The sequence below is a fragment of the Impatiens glandulifera genome, chromosome 2 (assembly GCF_907164915.1).
Source record: "Impatiens glandulifera chromosome 2, dImpGla2.1, whole genome shotgun sequence".
Classification (NCBI taxonomy): Eukaryota; Viridiplantae; Streptophyta; class Magnoliopsida; order Ericales; family Balsaminaceae; genus Impatiens; species Impatiens glandulifera.
This window is the reverse complement of record NC_061863.1, coordinates 9,538,670-9,558,125: the sequence shown is the minus strand read 5'-3', so window position 1 is coordinate 9,558,125 and position 19,456 is coordinate 9,538,670. Positions and strand designations below refer to the sequence as shown.

Sequence of the window (19,456 nt, the reverse complement as noted above, 5' to 3'; positions counted from 1 at the left end):
TATGAAAGATACAATAATTATAAGTAAAAAATGTATAAAACTAAATAATATTTTAAGAAGAGTAATATTTTTAAAAGTTAAATTAAATGTTACATGGATTAAAATAAAAATATTAAAAAACAGCTAAAAAATTATAAAAAGATAGTATTAAAATTAACTGTAATTAAAAAAATATTAAACTAATAAAAAATAGTTAAAATATTAAATTAATATTTAAAAAAAAAACATTTTAAAATAAGTGAAATTAAAAATAATTCTTACAAAATCAATTCAATGACTAAAATAAAATAAAATACTAATAAAAATAATTAATATTATAAACAACAGTAAAAATAAAATTTAACCAAATTTTTTTTAAAACCTATATTAAAAATTAATCAAATATTATCCCAATATAATTTACCGAAAGTAGTATTAAAAGATTTTTGTTTCCTATATTAAAAATCTATTTATTTAAAGTAAATCAAAATAAATTAATTTTAAGAATCTCAAATTTAGTTAATCAAATATTGTTCCTATATAATATACTAACATTAGTAATCAAAGATTTTTGTTTCCATATTTAAACTTAATTTGTTTTCATGAAAAAGTTTGTTTAAAGTAAAATGTAAAAAAAAATGACTTTAGTAAATATATAGTAAATTATTTTTGAAAGGGTGCCATAATAAATATTATTTATATATGTTGACTTCTAATATTACACTATGAGAATTAATAAAGTTTGACTTAATTAGTTGATGAATCTTATTGTTGTAATTGTAATTAGTTAATAGTGTATTTCAAGAAAAAAAAAAATTGTTGTTAAATTTCACAATAAAAAAAAAAAGTATATTATTATATGTGGTTTATGTACTATTATATCAAACCCTGGGATAAGTCCGATAAGCAGGGCATAATTTATATATAGATAAATATATAAGATATATAGATAAATATATGATCTTTAAGCATTAAATATTATAGCATAATGGTTTCAGATACAAATTTAGAGTTTTACCTAAGTTAGGAGTTCAAATCCCATCAAAAATAATATTTTTTTTATCAATTTTTATTATTAAATCTAGGGGAAACAATAAAAAATGAACTTTTTTTTATCGGGGCTAGGGCATCCCAAAACTCAGGGCCGACACTGATATCAAAATGAGTAATTTAAATGTTATTTAAGAAAATGACTAACTAATCATTATTTATGCATTCAATTTATAATAATATTTTTTCATAAAAACTTTAAACAATATTTGTATCATGTTGCTCTTCGGATAGTTAACGATAAAAGTGTGACAAAATAAACAGTTTTATTGGTGAAACTTGAAAATTACTACCACAGTTAGACATTTTAAACGACTTTATTTAAAAAACAATAAATATACTTTTGTGATTTTTTTAATTAATTTGTAATATATAATATTATAAATATAATTCTCAATGGACAATGTATGGTCCAATGGTATTTCTTAATAATAATAATAAAAAGTTTGCTATTTAGATTGTTTGCATTACTGAGTATTCTATGATCGATGTCATCTTGTGGAGACTACCTCACATGCTTTACTTCATTTGCACATTTGCTTCGAAAATCTAAAAATGGAATAGATAATTGTTGGAATTGAATGTGTAATGCCTCAAATTGGGATTAGGCTGCAAATTACTCAAGTTGTTTGTGAGTCACTCGTGAACTGCTCGGTCAAAGTTCGACTTGAGTTTGACTTTGATCAAGTTCGAGTCGAACTCGAGCCGACTTGTTTAATATTTGAGTCGAGCTCTATCTCATATAAATACTTACTCGAACACTTGTCGAGCTTTTTCGAATAATATATATATTTATTTTAATATTAAAATATAAAATTTTAAATAAATATTTTTTCTATACAAATATTTAAAAATTTAATTTTATTTAAATTTTTCGAGTCAAACTCAAATTTATAAACTCGTTCAAACTTGAGATCGAGTCGACCTAATAAATATTTAATCAAGTCAGGCTCGAGACTTCAGCTCGACTTGACTCATTTGCAACCCTACCTCAAATTATTATGTGTTGTTGAGAATAGGTTAGCCTCGAGTTTTGGGCTTCCCTAGTCCAAGGGACGGATAAAGAATTTCAAGTGGGGGTGGGCTTGAAAAAAAAATTGGAGTCTGTTTAAAAAAATAACAAAAATATTATGGATAAAACGAGAGTGATTTTTTTTTAAAACTAGATAATTTTTTTTATTAAATTAAAAAAATTAAGAAATTAGGGGTAATGTCACATTTATAGTGTAAAAAAAAGAGAAAAATATGTATTTGTTATTGTTGCCTTAGGGTGTAGTTAGAGTCGGCCCCGAGTTTAGAGCTCTAACCTAAAAAAAAACATGAATTTTGACAGCTACAAAGTGATAAAAAAAACAAGTTTTGGTGAGATTAAAACGCATGACATAATAATAATCTTATGTTTAAATCATAAACCATTCAGTTAAATATTTTTATATTTAAAAAATAATTGAAATGTCTTTTTTATTTTATTAAATGTGTGTTGCCTTGTGTGTGGGCTGCCCCTAGCCTATGGACTTGTTGGGCTTATCTCAGGGTCAACTAAATTGTTTTTTCGTGAGATTTGAACTCGTAACAAAATAAAAAATTTAAACTTTTATCTTATGCCACTATAGTACAACATTTAAAAATTTAAATAAATTATAAATTTTAACTAAATAATTTAAATAAACTATAAATTTGAACTAAATAATTTATTATTTTAGTAAATAGCAAAACACTTCAACTTAACAAACAAACAAAAAATGTTCCCCATTTCAATAATATTCTGGTAGATTATATGAATTGAACCGAATAGGAGTACATTTATCTATAATATATTATATACTTATGACTAGTTTAATAAATTGAGCTATATATTCATGAGGTGTGTGGAAGTTGTAAGTGAAATATCATATTTATCCATATGAGATAATGTTAACTTAATCAATAAACTTACAGTTACATTAAAAAAAAAAAAAAAAAAGTCTAAACTTATTCATTTCGTTTTAAGTTTTTAGGTAGCTGAAAGTTGAAACTTTTTTTTGTTATTGGTATTGTTGCTAAAATAAAGTCATCCTAGTTTTTCTCTAAAAATAAATAAAAATTTAGCATTAATTTTTTTTTTTAAATTAGCACATATTATTTGGTTAAGACTTATTTATTTTTTAGAAGCAATTTTTGAATAGAGTTTAGTGGTCCACAATAGCATGGTTTAGTTTCTAATTTCTATGGCCTTAGCAAGCTTAATATTTTTTTTCTTTTTATAAATGTAAGAAAACTAAAATGATTCTAATAAAAATCGAATATATGACATTTTGATAGCTTTAATCAACTTTTTTTCACTAGACACTCTTATGGAAACTTTGCTTGAAACTTTATTCATTCAAGTCGTTTCAATCCAATTTCAATTATTCTCGACCGACTATAATTATATTAACACCTGGATTTACCTAATCTTTTTTTCTCTCAATTTGAAATTCAATCATATGTGACGATCATTATTAATTCTTAATCACACACCTTGTTTCCTCTTATATTCTCTTTAATATGCATAGAGGCGAATTTAAAAAATAGAATTGAATGAGTTTATATAATATTTTGGATGATTTTAAGAAAATAAAAGAAAAATTATGAATAAAACAAGTTTACGAGATAAGTTTTGATTTTTTTTTTTTTAATTAGACAAGCAAAATAATGAATTAAATTATAAAAAAAATAACAAAGACATATATATATATTTAGGGATGTACAGAATACCTTCTAGGTTTTTTGTTTTTATTAAGAACCCTAACTTGTAATTTTTTTTTAAAGATGGGAGATATTAGAAAGGATGAGGATTAAAATTCATAAAAAAATACGAGAAGTAAAAGAAAAACAAAACGAATAAGAAGATAAACTTAACTAAAAGTCTTATTCAAAATATTTGAAATTTGAAAATGTGAAGAAAGTGGTATTTATATTAGATTATCTAACACCTAATTATAATATATTTAAATGTTTGAAATTACAACTAAATCATATATATATATATATATATATATATATATATATATATATATATATATATATATATATATATATATATATATATATATATATATATTATAAACTCTGCACTATTTTATTTATAAAACTGAAAATTTATAACATTTTGAATTGTATAAATATTTAATATTTTAATTTTTAACCTGATTAGGATAGTCAATAAAATATATTTAAATTTAAAACAGGAAATATTTTAACTATTAGGAAATATTTTAACTATTGAATTTTAGAGTATTAGTAGTAAAAAAATCTCAAATTGTTATAATTTAGTATTAAAATTAGTGACATTTATTTTTTATTTATTTATTTATAAATATAAGATAAATAATAAGTTAACCATACTTAAAATCGTTTAGAGAAGATCTCTTTTATACAAATTTAATAATAAGGTGTTTCAAATGGTATAGTTGGAAAAAAATGTTCAAAATCTCAATTGACATGTTAAGGAGTCAAATTTGACGAAATTAAAATTTGAGTGAAACTTAGTTTGTTTGAAGCGGTGTGATTTTTTCTCCTAAAAAGCCTTATTTGATAAATTAAAAAAATGTTCTTTGGGATTAAAATATTAAAATACTTTTAAAAGTGTGTTTAGATGAGTGTAATTACAGGTAAAATTGACATTAAATTATAATTTATTTTTTAAAAATAATTATTAAATTGTAATTAAATTTTAATTCTTATATTTAAAAAAATATATAATAAAAACAAGAGAATAAGAAATTTGGAAAAAGTGACCAGAGAGAATGACTCTCCACGAGTTAATTTATTAAATTAAAGACGCACCAACTTTCTAAATTAAAAATTATAAATATCAATTTGACATTTAATTTTTTAAACTAAAATAAACAAATAAAAAATTTGGTTTAAGACTATGATAGTAAATAATAAAATAATAACATATTCTTATTTAGAAAATATAAAAAAATATAATTTTGAACTAAAAACAGTATAATTGAAAATTATAAGTATACATTAGTTTGAATTCAGTTAAAATTCTATTGTTTATTTTAATCTTAATTGTTCTACCAAACATACCCCAATTCCGATTTTATGATTAATAAAAAAACACCCTTAATATTTTTTTTCTCACTTTTCTTCTTAGAATTAATAAAAATTATTTTTGATATTTGAATAAAAAAATAAGAATTAAATAGATAAATTTGAAATTGAAAGAAGTTAGTAGTACCTCTCCAAACCAAGGCCCAAGAAGGCCCAAATTGCAGATAAAACCCTAATTTTCAACTCTTTATAACCATAGAGAAGACTATCTCAAAAAATCACAGTACTTGATCTTATCAGAGCGGTCTTCAGTGAAAACGGATGTTTGCGATCCGCCGGAGTTCGTAAGAATCGCCACCGCTAGAGAGAAAGGTTGTATCCACCCTCCTTCCATCTTAATGGTTGGTTGGCCAGTTTGGAGGTTCTTCTCTTCTTCTCTCTCAAGGTTTCACAGCTTTTCTCATACTCTCCGGCGGCCACCGCTTCTTCTGTTCACTTGTTTAGATCGCGATGACGACTGCCCGCAGTCAGAGCTCAAATTTGCGATGATGGCCGAGCGGGCTTTTCCACATAATAAATCTTCTTTTTTTTTTCTCTGTTTCTTCTTTTGATCTGTTTTATTGCTTGAATTGGTTTAAGTTTTTAAAACAAATTATGAATATTGAATTAGGGTTTGGTTATTTTAATGCAGATTTTATAATTTGTTATGATTTGGTCTAAGTTTTTAAAACAATGTATGATTTCGATGAATATTGAACTAGGGTTTGGTTAATGAAACTTTTTTTTAATGTTTTTAGCTGTTTGTGGAATTATTATGAACTGTGTAACTCAATGCAGGTTTTAGAATTTGTTTTTAGGGTTTAAATTTTAATGTATAAGCTTGAATTGGTTTAAGTTTTTAAAACAAATTATGATTTGTATGAATATTGAATTAGGGTTTGGTTAATGAAACTATTTTGATTGATTTTAACTGTTGGGTGTAATTTCTTTTGAACTATGTAATTCATTTCATGTTTTAGATTTGTTTTTAGTTTTTAAATTATGATTTCGTTGAATATTGAACTAGGGTTTTGGTTACTATTGGTTCAATTATTTTGAACTGTTCAGGTTTTAGTATTTTTAGGGTTTAAATTGGATGTATAAATTTGATTCGATGAATGTTTTCTTATTGAAAGATAGATATATGGAAGATTCATGATTTGAAGAACAGTTGGAGATCTTCTAATAATTCTATAGGAGATTATTAATTGTATTTCAATTTCTCTATTTTATTATAATGAATTTTACAATCTTTTTTGGATTACAAAGTATTGAAAATGTTGAGTTTGATTGATGCAGTTCAATTCTTTATATATAAATGAATTCAATGGATTTAGATTTTACAAAGTTTTTAATTGTAATTCTGTTCATTAATTTAATTAAATAACATTTCAGTATTAATTTTAAGCAAACTTGCCAAAAAAAAGACTTAACATTTTTAATAAAACCGTATAATAGTTCATGACAACATTTTCTTAATAAAAGTTAAATTCAATTTTTTAATATAAATACATAATAGTGCAAAATATATTTGGTTTGTTGAGGCACTTCTATATGTGCAACGTCTAAAAAAATGAAGATATAAGTATATTTTTATAAAATTTTCATTATTTAAACAATTAATAATTATGAAATCTGAAAAATAATAAAACAAGACAAAAAAAAAGTTTGAATAAATGTTTAATTTTTTTGAAAATTGTTTTTAGTTTGGGCTGAAATTTTGTTTGAGTATGCTGATTTGGTTGATATGTATATTACTTATATATATATTTTAAAAATATTTATTTAACTAAAAGTTTATATTTTATTAAAAATCAATTTTAATTTATTTTATAAATAAAAATTAAATTATATTTTTATTTTAACATATTTTTTAATTAATTATAATATGATTAGAAGAATACTATTTATTATCTAGTTAATTTAAATAATTATATCTAGTTAATTTTAATATAATATATCTAGTTAATTTTAAATAATTAATATTATTATATCATTTAAATTATTAATCAAAATATTTATTATTTTTTTATAATTAATCTTGTTTATTATATATTTAATCTTATTTATTATATATTTTTTATAATTAATCGTGTTTATTATATATATATATATATCAATATATTTTACTTAAATAATTAGTTTTTTTTAAAATTTATTTACACAAATAAAATTATTTATTTATCAATAGAAGTGGATAAAGTCTGTTGCACTTGCCCAGTTATCTTGTTTTCTAAAATATTTCCAAACGATTTTCAATTTGGTTATAATTTTGTTTCCAATAAAACCCATTAATATTCATTGTAAAAAGTATGATGTTATTTATTTAAGTTTGGTATTTTAAATTTTTATATATTTTATTATACAATATTTCTTTTATAAATTTATTTTAAAAGTATAAGATTAGTTATAATATATTTTATTTAGAGGAGTGATAGAGTGAGAGAATTTAGTTAGGGAATTTGGTGAGGGAATGACGTAACATCATCTTCATTGGTTGGAAAATATAAAAGTGAGAGGAAAGAGAGAAAAAAGAGAAATTATTTGATTTTTTCAGCTAATAAAATTATGCCACGTCATTCCCTCACCAAATTCCCTCACCTAATCATTTCTCTTTTATTTATACATGACTTAATAATTTAAGAATTGATTTATTTAATAATTAAAATTAAAAATCTCATGATTTTAAATCTAGTCTAATTTTTTTTTTTTTATTAAAAAATAATTTTTAAAGTTAACGTATTTAATAAATAAAATAATATTATACGTTAATTCAAGTATACCGTTATAAGTTTAATTGGTGCCATAAATGTGTAGTGTTGTGTTATCTTTTTAATCTGATTTTTTAATTAGTGTGATAAATAATTTTATTTTTTAAACTAATGTGATAATTTTATTAACTATTTAATAAAAATCATTAATAAAAATAAAAATATGTAATGTGTAACATTATTAAGTTATAATATTTTTAACCTTTTTAAAGACGCAAATGGAAAAGGAGGTAATTGGGTTTCCAATAATGTAATGTTTTTGTTTGGCCACTCATGTCTTGGTCTTTTTTTTCTTAAATTTAAATAACACAAATTAGTCATAATTAAAATAAATATATAAGTTTTTTTTTTATTATTGTTTTCCTACTTTATTATATCAGAAGTTTAATTTTTTTTATTTGTATTATTTTTATAAGTTCTTTTTATTTATTAAAATCTTATACTTTTATTATATTTAAAATAAAGAATAAAAAACCAAATTATTATGTGAGGGGGTAGGAGAACCGTGTTGTCAATACTGTTTAACAATTGAAACAAATTTCTTAAAAGAAAAAAAAGAAAAGAAAAAATAAATTATGTTAAAATAAATTTATTCTATTTATATCTGAAAAATATAATAAGGACCTATCTAAATAAATAATTTGATTCGGTTAAGAGCTTTACTACTTAAGTTTTGTGTCACTAATATTAATCGTAAAAAGTATTATATTATTTATTAAGTTATATAATATTTTAATTATTTAGTTTTTAACTTTTATATTTTTATTATTATTAAATAGTTTGATCATAAAATAGGTATTATAATATATTATATTAGCTAACGAAATATTTATTTTATAAATTTATTTTAAAAGTATAAAATTAGTTATAATATACTTTGTTTATACATATAACTTAATAATTTAAGATTTGACTTATTTAATAAATAACATTAAAAGAATCAGATTTTAAAATTTAGTTTAAAAATGTTTTGTATTACTAGAAATAGTTTTCACAGTTAACATTATTAATTAAAATTTTAACATTTTTAATAAAATAAATAATATTATAGGTTAGTTTAAGTGTAAAAAGTCTAAAATTATTTTAAGTTAAAATGTACTATAACCGTGTAAAATTGTTAACTTTCTAAATTAAAATAATTTTTTTTTTATACAAAATTAACTAAAATATTTAATAAAACATTAATAATCTAATTAAAATATCTTCTAACCTTATATTCTATGTAATGTCCAACAATATTAAGTTATGATAAATTAACTTCAATTGTATATAACATCTTATATAACATTTCAACATTAAAATGAACATTATTAACCAAAAAAAAATTCTAAGAATAAGAATTATTACAGATTGACACAAGTAATACAAGTGAAGGAAGGAAAATTGTTTACAATGATTTTACTCGTTTACTTTAGTGTCTTGCTCGTCTTCATAAAATACTTAAATAACATAAATCCTCTAATTTATACTTTTTAACGGCCAAATTCTTAAAAATCTGTTAATCATCAATCTCTTAAGATACAGTGTAACAAACAAAAATCATAGTTATCGAGATTTTAAAAAAATTTACAGTTTTCAGTCTTCTCTATTTCTATATTGTTAGAATTTTATACTTTTATTAAAAATAAAAAAAATCATTTTTTGTTTTGTTTAGAAGTGCTTTATTATTATTCGTAAATAACTTATTGGTTAATGTAAATTTGACTATAAAGATAATAATAATAAGAAAAGAATTTTTTAAGAGAAAAAACAAAAAAAAGTAAAAATAAAATAAAATAAAAATAAAATAAGTTAGAATTAATTTGTTCTATTATCTAAATAATATAATAATAATAGTTGTTTTTATTTAAATAAATAATTGGACTTACACAAAATGTGATAAAACTATAACACAAAACTCATTTATTTTCGAAAACTTTCGTGAATTTGAATATAGATGTAAAAAGAATGTCACAAATAAAAATATAAAACATACTAAATTAATAAAACTCATACTACTAATTTGACACCACTAAAAATATCTTAAATTAAAATAAACATTAAAATAAAAAACTATCTTTCTAAATTAAAAAAAAATCATTAAAAATATAAATGATATCAGAATTAAAAATAAAATAAATATCAATATATTATTATTTAAAATAAATATTTTATTTTGATATTATATATAAAAATTTAAGTGTAAAATTATTTAAATTAAACATTCATTCTAATTTTTTTAAATTAAAAATAAATAAATATTATTTAAATTAATTTATTTTTATAACTACCTTTATTTTTTTATTTATTAGAACCCTTCAAAATATAAAATAAAATTCTGATTTCCTTATTCTTTAGAATCTGTTCTCAGCTACGGTCGGTCCCACCGCCCTTCTTCAGCTTATGCTTCTCTAACTAATCAATCCTATATTCTCTTCTTCTTATCAACCCTTTTCATCATCTTCTTCAGGGGAAGGTCTCCGATCGTTCAATTTCTTGTCATCGGTTTCCGGCGAGGTATTATTTATCTGTTTTCTTCCTTCCTGTCAGTCTATTTCAATCTATATCTGCATCTGTATATCTTAAAACAAACATTCTCATCTGATATCATGCTTTCTCCGCATTTCTTCAAATTCCCAACCCAGTTTCCACTTACCCTTTTCAGCTCGTGGACTTCATTTTTTAAACTCACCCACTTCTTGCCTGCTTAGCTCTTCTACAGCCTTGCCAAATAATCAATTCCACTTCATGGCTTTTTTGAAGGTTGATTTTTGTTCTTTATTGGAAAAACAGTTATTATTTTGAGAGAATTCTACCAATTATCTTTCTCATGTTTTCTAATGTTGTGTGGTGTTATGGAGTGGCAGCTAAAAAGAGCTGCAAGATTGGAATTTTGTTAATGGGTATTAGAGAAGTCCTTGAGTAACCGATATCATTGTTCTATTATGATTGTTTCCTTATTCAACCCGAATAACTGTGAGAACAAGTATTTTTTAACATGCAGTAGTTGGAACTAGATTGAGTAAGAATCTTAGGTCAAACTGTGGAATTGTACTACCAAGATGATGATTGATGGGTCATGGAAATTTTAGATTGTCCTACCTTTTTTCAGTAATTAGAATTTTGGAGTTTGTTTAACAAATGTCCTTTTTTTAACCAACATGGTCATGGTCACAAGATGGTGGTGTTATCTTGTTTTATGTTTTTTGGTTGATTATATTTATATGTGTACAGTGACAAGGTAATGGCTGATCGGCTGACTCGTATTGCTATTGTAAGCTCCGACCGTTGCAAGCCTAAAAAATGTCGCCAAGAGTGTAAAAAGAGCTGTCCTGTTGTCAAAACAGGTAAACATTTAGTTGCTATGAATATTGTTAATTTGGTTGTTTGATCATATGTTCATATAAATTCCCTTGGTATGATGCTTGTCTGATTTCCTTGTCCTAATTACTGCAAATGGATCTTTTCATGGGTTTAGTTTTGTCCTTGATTGCTTTAAAATTGAGTTTCAACACTTTCTTCTTAGAGTTTTGTGATTATTTGAAACACTGCTTTAACAAAGAAAGAAACTTATCTATCTGAAATGCAAACATATTTTCCTTTTTCTTTTGTGTTCTATTTTTTTTTGGGACGTGGGAGGTGGAGAAAGGGTATTCTGTTTCCTTCCTTGTAATCAATTACTCTTGGATATTTTTGCATTTTACATAGAACAATTACCTGGTTTTTATGGATATTGTTTTAAGTTTTTATTCGGTTCTTTACATTTGCAGGTAAGCTATGTATTGAAGTTTCTCCTGCAGCAAAAATTGCTTTCATCTCTGAAGAATTATGCATAGGATGTGGTATTTGTGTGAAGGTTTGTGACATGTATTGCATCTGACAATGTATTATGTTATCGTGTTCACCAATTGTGTTGCTTTTTGATGTAGAAATGTCCATTTGAAGCAATTCAAATTATCAACCTACCAAAGGATCTTGACAAAGACACTACACATCGTTATGGGCCAAATACCTTCAAACTACACAGGTTTTCCTTAACTGCAGTTCAATATGGTATAGTACTATAGTTGGTGTTGTTGAGACTAGTTAAGGAAGTAAAAATAAATAAAATCAATTTGCAGGTTGCCAGTTCCAAGGCCAGGGCAGGTTCTTGGTTTAGTGGGAACCAATGGAATTGGGAAGTCAACTGCTCTCAAAGTTTTGGCTGGAAAACTGAAACCTAATTTGGGTCGTTTCAATGTAATCACCTAGGTGTATTTTTTTGTAAGTACATTATTTGTCCAATATCTAAGCTCTTCGATCCTTCTCTTTTGCAGAATCCTCCAGATTGGCAAGAAATATTGACTTACTTTCGTGGATCTGAGCTCCAGAACTATTTTACTCGTATATTGGAAGATAATTTGAAGGTCTGATCTTATATTTTTATGAGAAATGAAGTTTATGCTATTGGTTAATAATTAACATTGGTCTTTTGCATTTCTATCTTTGAACCACTTCTTGTTACTGTCAGACTATGTGTGGTCGACAGATATGGAACTGGGTGTTTAATTTTAAATCCCTTGTTTGTTGGATGGCTTAAAATAAGGAATTGAATGAACATGCTTTTTGTTTCAATTTCATTTCTGAATTACAATTATATGATTTCTTCAAGGATAAGATTTGCATTATGATTCAATTCCAATCCTAATTCCAATTATACACATTCAAACATAGCCTCAAAGAGTTTTGTTCATTATCACACTATGCCTTTACTCTCCACCTGTTGCAATGCTTCTTGAGCAATGGTGTTACTAGTAGTTTTGCTCTAATGAAGTGTACATATGTTTGTTGTTTTGGTTTTATTTTTTAATTCTATACTCTCTTATCACTTTGTCATTATAACTCTCCAATTATGATATAAGTCATGTTATTGATGGCTTTCCTTTTCTTTCTTCTTTGAAAAATGTATATTTATATTATTAATTTTGTGAAATAGGCTATTATAAAGCCGCAGTATGTTGATCACATTCCAAAAGCAGTGCAAGGAAATGTTGGGCAAGTGTTGGAACAAAAAGACGAGAGAGATATAAAAGAAGAATTATCTGTTGACCTGGATCTATGTAAGGTCATGGATCGGAATATTGGAGATTTATCTGGTGGAGAGCTCCAAAGGTTTGCCATTGCTGTTGTTGCTATACAGAATGCAGACATTTACATGTTTGATGAGCCCTCGAGTTACCTTGATGTAAAACAGAGGCTAAAAGCTGCTCAAGTTGTTCGATCTCTTCTCCGGACTAATAGGTTTTTTCTTTTTTCCCAATCCTTACTGTTTTTGTTATTTGGAAAACTTCTTATGGTCAGGGTCTTTAATTGAAGTAATTATTTGCTAATTAATCGGTTTTCAGCTATGTGATTGTCGTGGAGCATGATCTCAGTGTCCTGGATTACTTATCCGACTTTATTTGTTGCCTTTATGGAAAGCCTGGTGCATATGGAGTTGTGACCCTTCCCTTTTCTGTTAGAGAAGGGATAAATATATTCTTGGCCGGATTTGTCCCCACTGAGAATCTCCGTTTTAGGGATGAATCTCTTACTTTTAAGGTGAGCCTATTTGGTACCATTGTTTTTCATCTTGATTATGATATAAAAAATCTACATTTGTTATGTTTTCAAAAATTACAATCATCTAAAAAATAATTTGAATCATGATATTAAAATGTGTATCATCATCGAGAGAAAACAATCATACCAAACGAAACTTTGCAATTTTTCAATGTAAGCATGATTGTATCTAAATAACAGCTTCACTTCAGATAGGCTCAACATTATCGTGGTTATGTTTCTTTTTGATTCAGAAGCACTAAATCATTCATTTTCTTGTTCAATCATCTTAGGTTGCTGAGACACCACAGGAGAGTGCTGAAGAAATTGAAACCTATGCTCGATATAAGTACCCATCTATGTCGAAAACTCAGGGAAACTTCACTCTTCGGGTAGTTGAGGGTGAATTTACTGATTCTCAAATTATTGTAATGCTTGGTGAGAATGGTACTGGGAAGACAACATTCATCCGGATGCTGGTACAGTTTTCTTAGATTTTCACCTCACCATCCATTGGTTACATCATTGAATTATCTTAACACTTAGGGTGTGTTTGATAGCCATGGAATTGGCATTGGAATTGGAATTTGAGGGTCCAATTCCAATTCTTATGTTTGTTAGACACTTTAATATTAAGAATTGGAATTGGAATTAGAATTCCAATGGAATTCAATATAGTGTAATTTGATAGTTCTCAATTCCTATCTTTGTAGGTCGGAATTGTAATTCCAAATTAACACGTTTTTCATGTTTTTGACATATTTAACACGTTTTTCACACATTAAACACGTTTTATACGTTTTTAACACGTTTTTTTTACACGTTTATCATATTTTCATATTTTGGCACGTTTAACACGTTTTTGACACGTTTAATACGTTTTTGGCACGTTTAACACGTTTTCGACACTTTTAACACGTTTTTCACGTTTTTGACACGTCTAACACATTTTTGACACGTTTAACATGATTTTCATATTTTTAACACGTTTAACACGTTTTTGGCACGTTTAACACGTTTTTGTCACGTTTAACACGTTTTGACACATTTAACACGTTTTTCACGTCCTTGACATGTTTAACACGTTTTTGACACATTTAACACGTTTTTCACGTCTTTGACACGTTTAACACGTTTTTGACACGTTTAACATGATTTTCACGTTTTTAACACGTTTTTGACACGTTTGACATGTTTTTTATGTTTTGGCACATTTTGCACGTTTTGGCACGTTTAATAAGTTTTTAACATATTTAACACGTTTTTGACGCGTTTAACACGTTTTCACGTTTTTGACACATGTAACACGTTTTTTTACGTTTTTGACATGTTTAACGCGTTTTCACGTTTTTGACACATTTAATACGTTTTTTTTTACGTTTTTGACACGTTTACCACAATTTTGACACGTTTTACACGTTTTTCACGTTTTGGCACGTTTAACAAGTTTTTCACATATTTAACATGTTTTTGACGCGTTTAACACGTTTCCACGTTTTTGACACATGTAACACGTTTTTTTACGTTTTTGACATGTTTAACGCGTTTTCATGTTTTTGACACATTTAACACGTTTTTTTACGTTTTTGACACGTTTACCACAATTTTGACACGTTTTTCACGTTTTGGCACGTTTAACAAGTTTTTCACATATTTAACACGTTTTTAACGCGTTTAACACGTTTTCACGTTTTTGACACATGTAACACGTTGTTTTACGTTTTTGACATGTTTAACGCGTTTTCACGTTTTTGACACATTTAATACGTTTTTTTTACGTTTTTGACACGTTTACCACAATTTTGACACGTTTTACACGTTTTTCACGTTTTGGCACGTTTAACAAGTTTTTCACATATTTAACACGTTTTTGACGCGTTTAACACGTTTTCACGTTTTTGACACATGTAACACGTTTTTTACGTTTTTGACATGTTTAACGCGTTTTCACGTTTTTGACACATTTAACACGTTTTTTTTACGTTTTTGACACGTTTACCACATTTTGACACGTTTTTCACGTTCTGGCATGTTTAACACATTTTTCACATGTTTGGAACGTTTAACACGTTTTTTACACGTTTTCATGTTTTTAACACGTTTAAAACGTTTTTAACACGTTTAATACGTTTTTAACACGTTTAAAACGTTTTTAACACGTTGACACGTTTCACATGTTTTTTACGTTTTTGACACGTTTGGTACATTTTTAACACATTTAACACGTTTAACACGTGAAAAACGTGAAAAACGTGAAAAACGTGTTAAAACGTGTGATAAGCGTGAAAACGTGAAAAACGTGTGAAAACGTGTGAAAAACGTGAAAAACGTGTGAAAACGTGTGGAAAACGTGTTAAAACGTATAGAAAACGTGAAAACGTTTTAAAACGTGAAAAACGTGAAAACGTGTAAAACGTGTTAAAACGTGTGAAAAATGTGAAAACGTGAAAAACGTGTGAATAATGTGTGAAAAACGTGAAAACGTATTAAAACGTGTAAAAACGTGAAAACGTGTGAAAACGTGTAAAAAACGTGTGAAAACGTGAAAAATGTGTGAAAAACGTGAAAAACATGTGAAAAACGTTTAAAAAACGTGTTAAAACGTGTGAAAACGTGAAAAAACGTGTGAAGATGTGTGAAAAACGTGAAAAACGTGTGAAAACGTGAAAAACGTGTGAAAACGTGAAAAACGTGAAAAACGTGTGAAAAACGTGTTAAAACGTAAAAACGTCTGAAAACGTGTGAAAAACGTGAAAAACGTGTTTAAACGTGTGAAAAACGTGAAAACGTGAAAAACGTGTGAATAGTGTGTGAAAACGTGTGAAAACGTGAAAAACGTGTTGTAATGTGTGAAAAACGTGAAAACGTATTAAAACGTGTAAAAAACTTGAAAACGTGTGAAAACGTGAAAAACGTGAAAAACATGTGAAAAACGTGAAAAATGTTTGAAAAACGTGGAAAACGTGTGAAAAACGTGGAAAACGTGTGAAAAATGTGTGAAAATATGAAAAACGTGTGAAAAACGTAAAAAACGTGTGAAAATGTGAAAAAATGTCAAAAACGTATTAAACGTGCCAAAACGTCAAAACATATTTTAAAAGTTAACATTTTGAACCGATATTTTATTTTACAAACATTGGAATTAGAATTGAATTACAATTCTATCATTTTTCCAAACATAAGAATTATTACAATTCTATCATTTTCCCAAACATAAGAATTGGAATTGAATTACAATTCTATCATTTTTCCAAACATAGGAATTGAATTGTAATTCAATGCCAATTCTCATAGAATTAGAATTAGAATTCTAATGCCAATTCCAATTCCAATTCCCCATCATCAAACACACCCTTATTGTTTTTCTATCTAGGTCTGTTTTCAGATACAAAGACTTAAATATTTGTTTGAATCTCTATTTGACTAAATTCAGTTTCCAAACATTTATCTATCCAGCTACAGAAACAATAAGTGTTTCCAAATGGGGTTTCAAAACATAATTTTGTATCCAGATGTTCAACTTTAAGTTGCTGTGACAAGTAATTATCTTACTGGACCAATGCAGGCTGGTTTACTGAAACCTGATACAATAGAAGGTTCTGATGTGGAGATACCAGAGTTTAATGTGTCTTACAAACCTCAAAAGATCAGTCCTAAGTTCCAGTCTTCTGTCAGACATCTTCTACACCAAAAAATACGCGAATCATATATGCATCCCCAGTTTGTCTCAGATGTTATGAAACCTCTCTTGATTGAGCAATTGATGGACCAAGAGGTTGTCAATCTGTCTGGTGGAGAGCTGCAAAGAGTTGCACTATGCCTTTGCCTTGGAAAGGTAATCTTTCATATTTTCATCTTTCAATTTAGTTGTTTCAGATCTGCTCTTCAAATTGTTTTATTTAGTTTCATGTGGATTATTTGGGATTTGAAGCTTATTGCAAGGCCTTGTTTGATGTGGGTTATATGGGATTTGTTACATATTAGAGAATACTGTCCAGCGGTGAGGAAGACAAAATGTTTTTGTAATATTTTTGTTAATTTTATTTTGTACAGCAAGAGAGAATAAATACGGGGGGTTCCTATACAAGAAAGGAAGTCTAAGTCAAATAAGATAGCTATGTCAATCTGAAATTATAATCTATATATAATCAGCAAATCGATTTATTCCTAAATTGATTTGCAACAGAAACTTTCCATCTTTGAATTAGTTGAATCTGTGAATTAGTCGACTCTTATGAGATATTTTTGCCATATTCTCCGCATGATTACGGGTATGCATTATCGCACAAATAACTCAATATCCCATCAACAATTTATTCATCAATCACATTATTCAAATCAGCGACCAAAATACTCTTTATAAAAACCCGATTTTCAATACCCTACATCAAACCATTATATATCTATATCCTTACTGTTTTTTCCCATATAACCCGATTTTCAATCACGTACATCAAACCATGTTATTTGGAAATAACCACTTGGCTATTCAAATAACCCTAAATCAAACAAAGCCTTATGTATTTTTACACAAATAATCCCAAATAACCTGGTTTTCTATAACCTACGCGAGACAGTTATTTAGAAAATAACCACTTGGTTATTCAAATAACCCCTTATCAAACAAGGCCCATCCTTTTTTGGGTAAACGGTGAACCATTTAATTAAATTGAAAACCCAAGTGTTCACAAACAAGGCCATGTTGTTGCTTAAATTATGGGTGGCTTGTATATACATTCATCCTAAATTAGTTTAAGTTGTTGTCTCCGTTTCTTTCGAAAAATGAACTTGTAATAAATTAACCTCTTTCAAATGTTATTTGGAAACACAATTTCTGTCAGATTTGTCATCAAATCACATTTTGAAACAGGATGTTTTTGAACTTAGTGCAACACATATTTATTAACTTATTGACAATTTCTCATTGATCCAAAATTAGAAACCAAAGTGTTTCCATATGGGACCAATTTTACTTCTTTGATAAATTAACTTGGGGCTTGTTTGATGTTGTTTATTTGGATTAAATCCTAATATCCAGCCATGTTTATTTGTTGCAGCCTGCTGATATTTATCTGATCGACGAACCAAGTGCTTATCTCGACTCAGAGCAGCGTATTGTTGCCTCTAAAGTGATAAAGAGATTCATTCTTCACGCAAAAAAGACAGCATTTGTTGTTGAGCATGATTTTATAATGGCAACTTATTTAGCAGACAGAGTTATTGTCTACGACGGGAAAGCATCAATAGACTGTACTGCCAATTCACCTCAGTCATTGTTAACAGGAATGAACCTTTTCTTATCCGTAAGTCCTCTCTTGTCACGTCGACTCATCTATGTTTTTCTTATGCCACCATTTAAATAAATATTATTCTCTATTTTTCAGCATCTTGACATCACGTTTAGGCGTGACCCAACAAATTTCCGGCCAAGAATCAATAAATTGGACTCTACTAAGGACAGGGAACAGAAACATGCTGGATCTTATTATTACTTGGATGATTAACTTAATTTAATACATGCTCGTTTCTTGCTCTTTCTAAAACTGTATGGAAAAATATTAGCTGGAGTAGTTTTCATCTTTTCAGTGGCGGAGGCTGCAACGATCTAATCATGAATCTAAGATTTTGAGCCATCTTCAATTCTGTGCTTCCTGTTGAAGATATCTAATGAATGATGTTTTAAAGGTATCATAGTATTTACTTTTAAGGTTTGACCATGATGTTTTTTACTATCGATTTTACACTCAATTTCTTGTATTGGGTCTTTTCTTATTGTGTTGTGAGTTGTGACATTGAACTCTTCAATATTGTTGAAATTCTTTCATATTGTTTATAGAGTAATATAAGGTGAGTTTTCTTTGGTATTAGTGATTGTTTTTTTCAGGATAGATTCACGAAGCTTCGTTTACTCTGGTTTGTGGGTTATATATAGTGGGGCTTGTAAATTTTTTTTTGGACAAACTTCTCTATATTGATAGAAAATGGGAATGGGATTGCAAAATGTATTGATTGTTGGATTTCACAAACCCTTTTCC

General features: G+C 26.7%; 1 protein-coding gene across 2 annotated transcripts; it reads left to right on the top strand.

Annotated features, from left to right (window-relative positions):
• Window positions 1–10,222: 10,222 nt before the first annotated feature.
• On the top strand, window positions 10,223–19,248 carry LOC124926282 (ABC transporter E family member 2). Of its 2 annotated transcripts, XM_047466476.1 has the most exons (13): window positions 10,223–10,358; window positions 11,076–11,188; window positions 11,612–11,697; window positions 11,771–11,868; window positions 11,963–12,080; window positions 12,158–12,247; window positions 12,817–13,121; window positions 13,226–13,421; window positions 13,715–13,900; window positions 16,987–17,256; window positions 18,479–18,724; window positions 18,806–18,938; window positions 19,005–19,248. In XM_047466476.1, exons 2-12 carry the CDS (start codon window positions 11,086–11,088, stop codon window positions 18,923–18,925), a joined length of 1,818 nt encoding a protein of 605 aa, XP_047322432.1. In that variant the 5' UTR covers window positions 10,223–10,358; window positions 11,076–11,085; the 3' UTR covers window positions 18,926–18,938; window positions 19,005–19,248. The 2 variants fall into 2 exon arrangements, with proteins under 2 accessions (XP_047322432.1, XP_047322431.1); XM_047466475.1 differs by having other exon boundaries at window positions 18,806–19,248.
• Window positions 19,249–19,456: the final 208 nt, after the last annotated feature.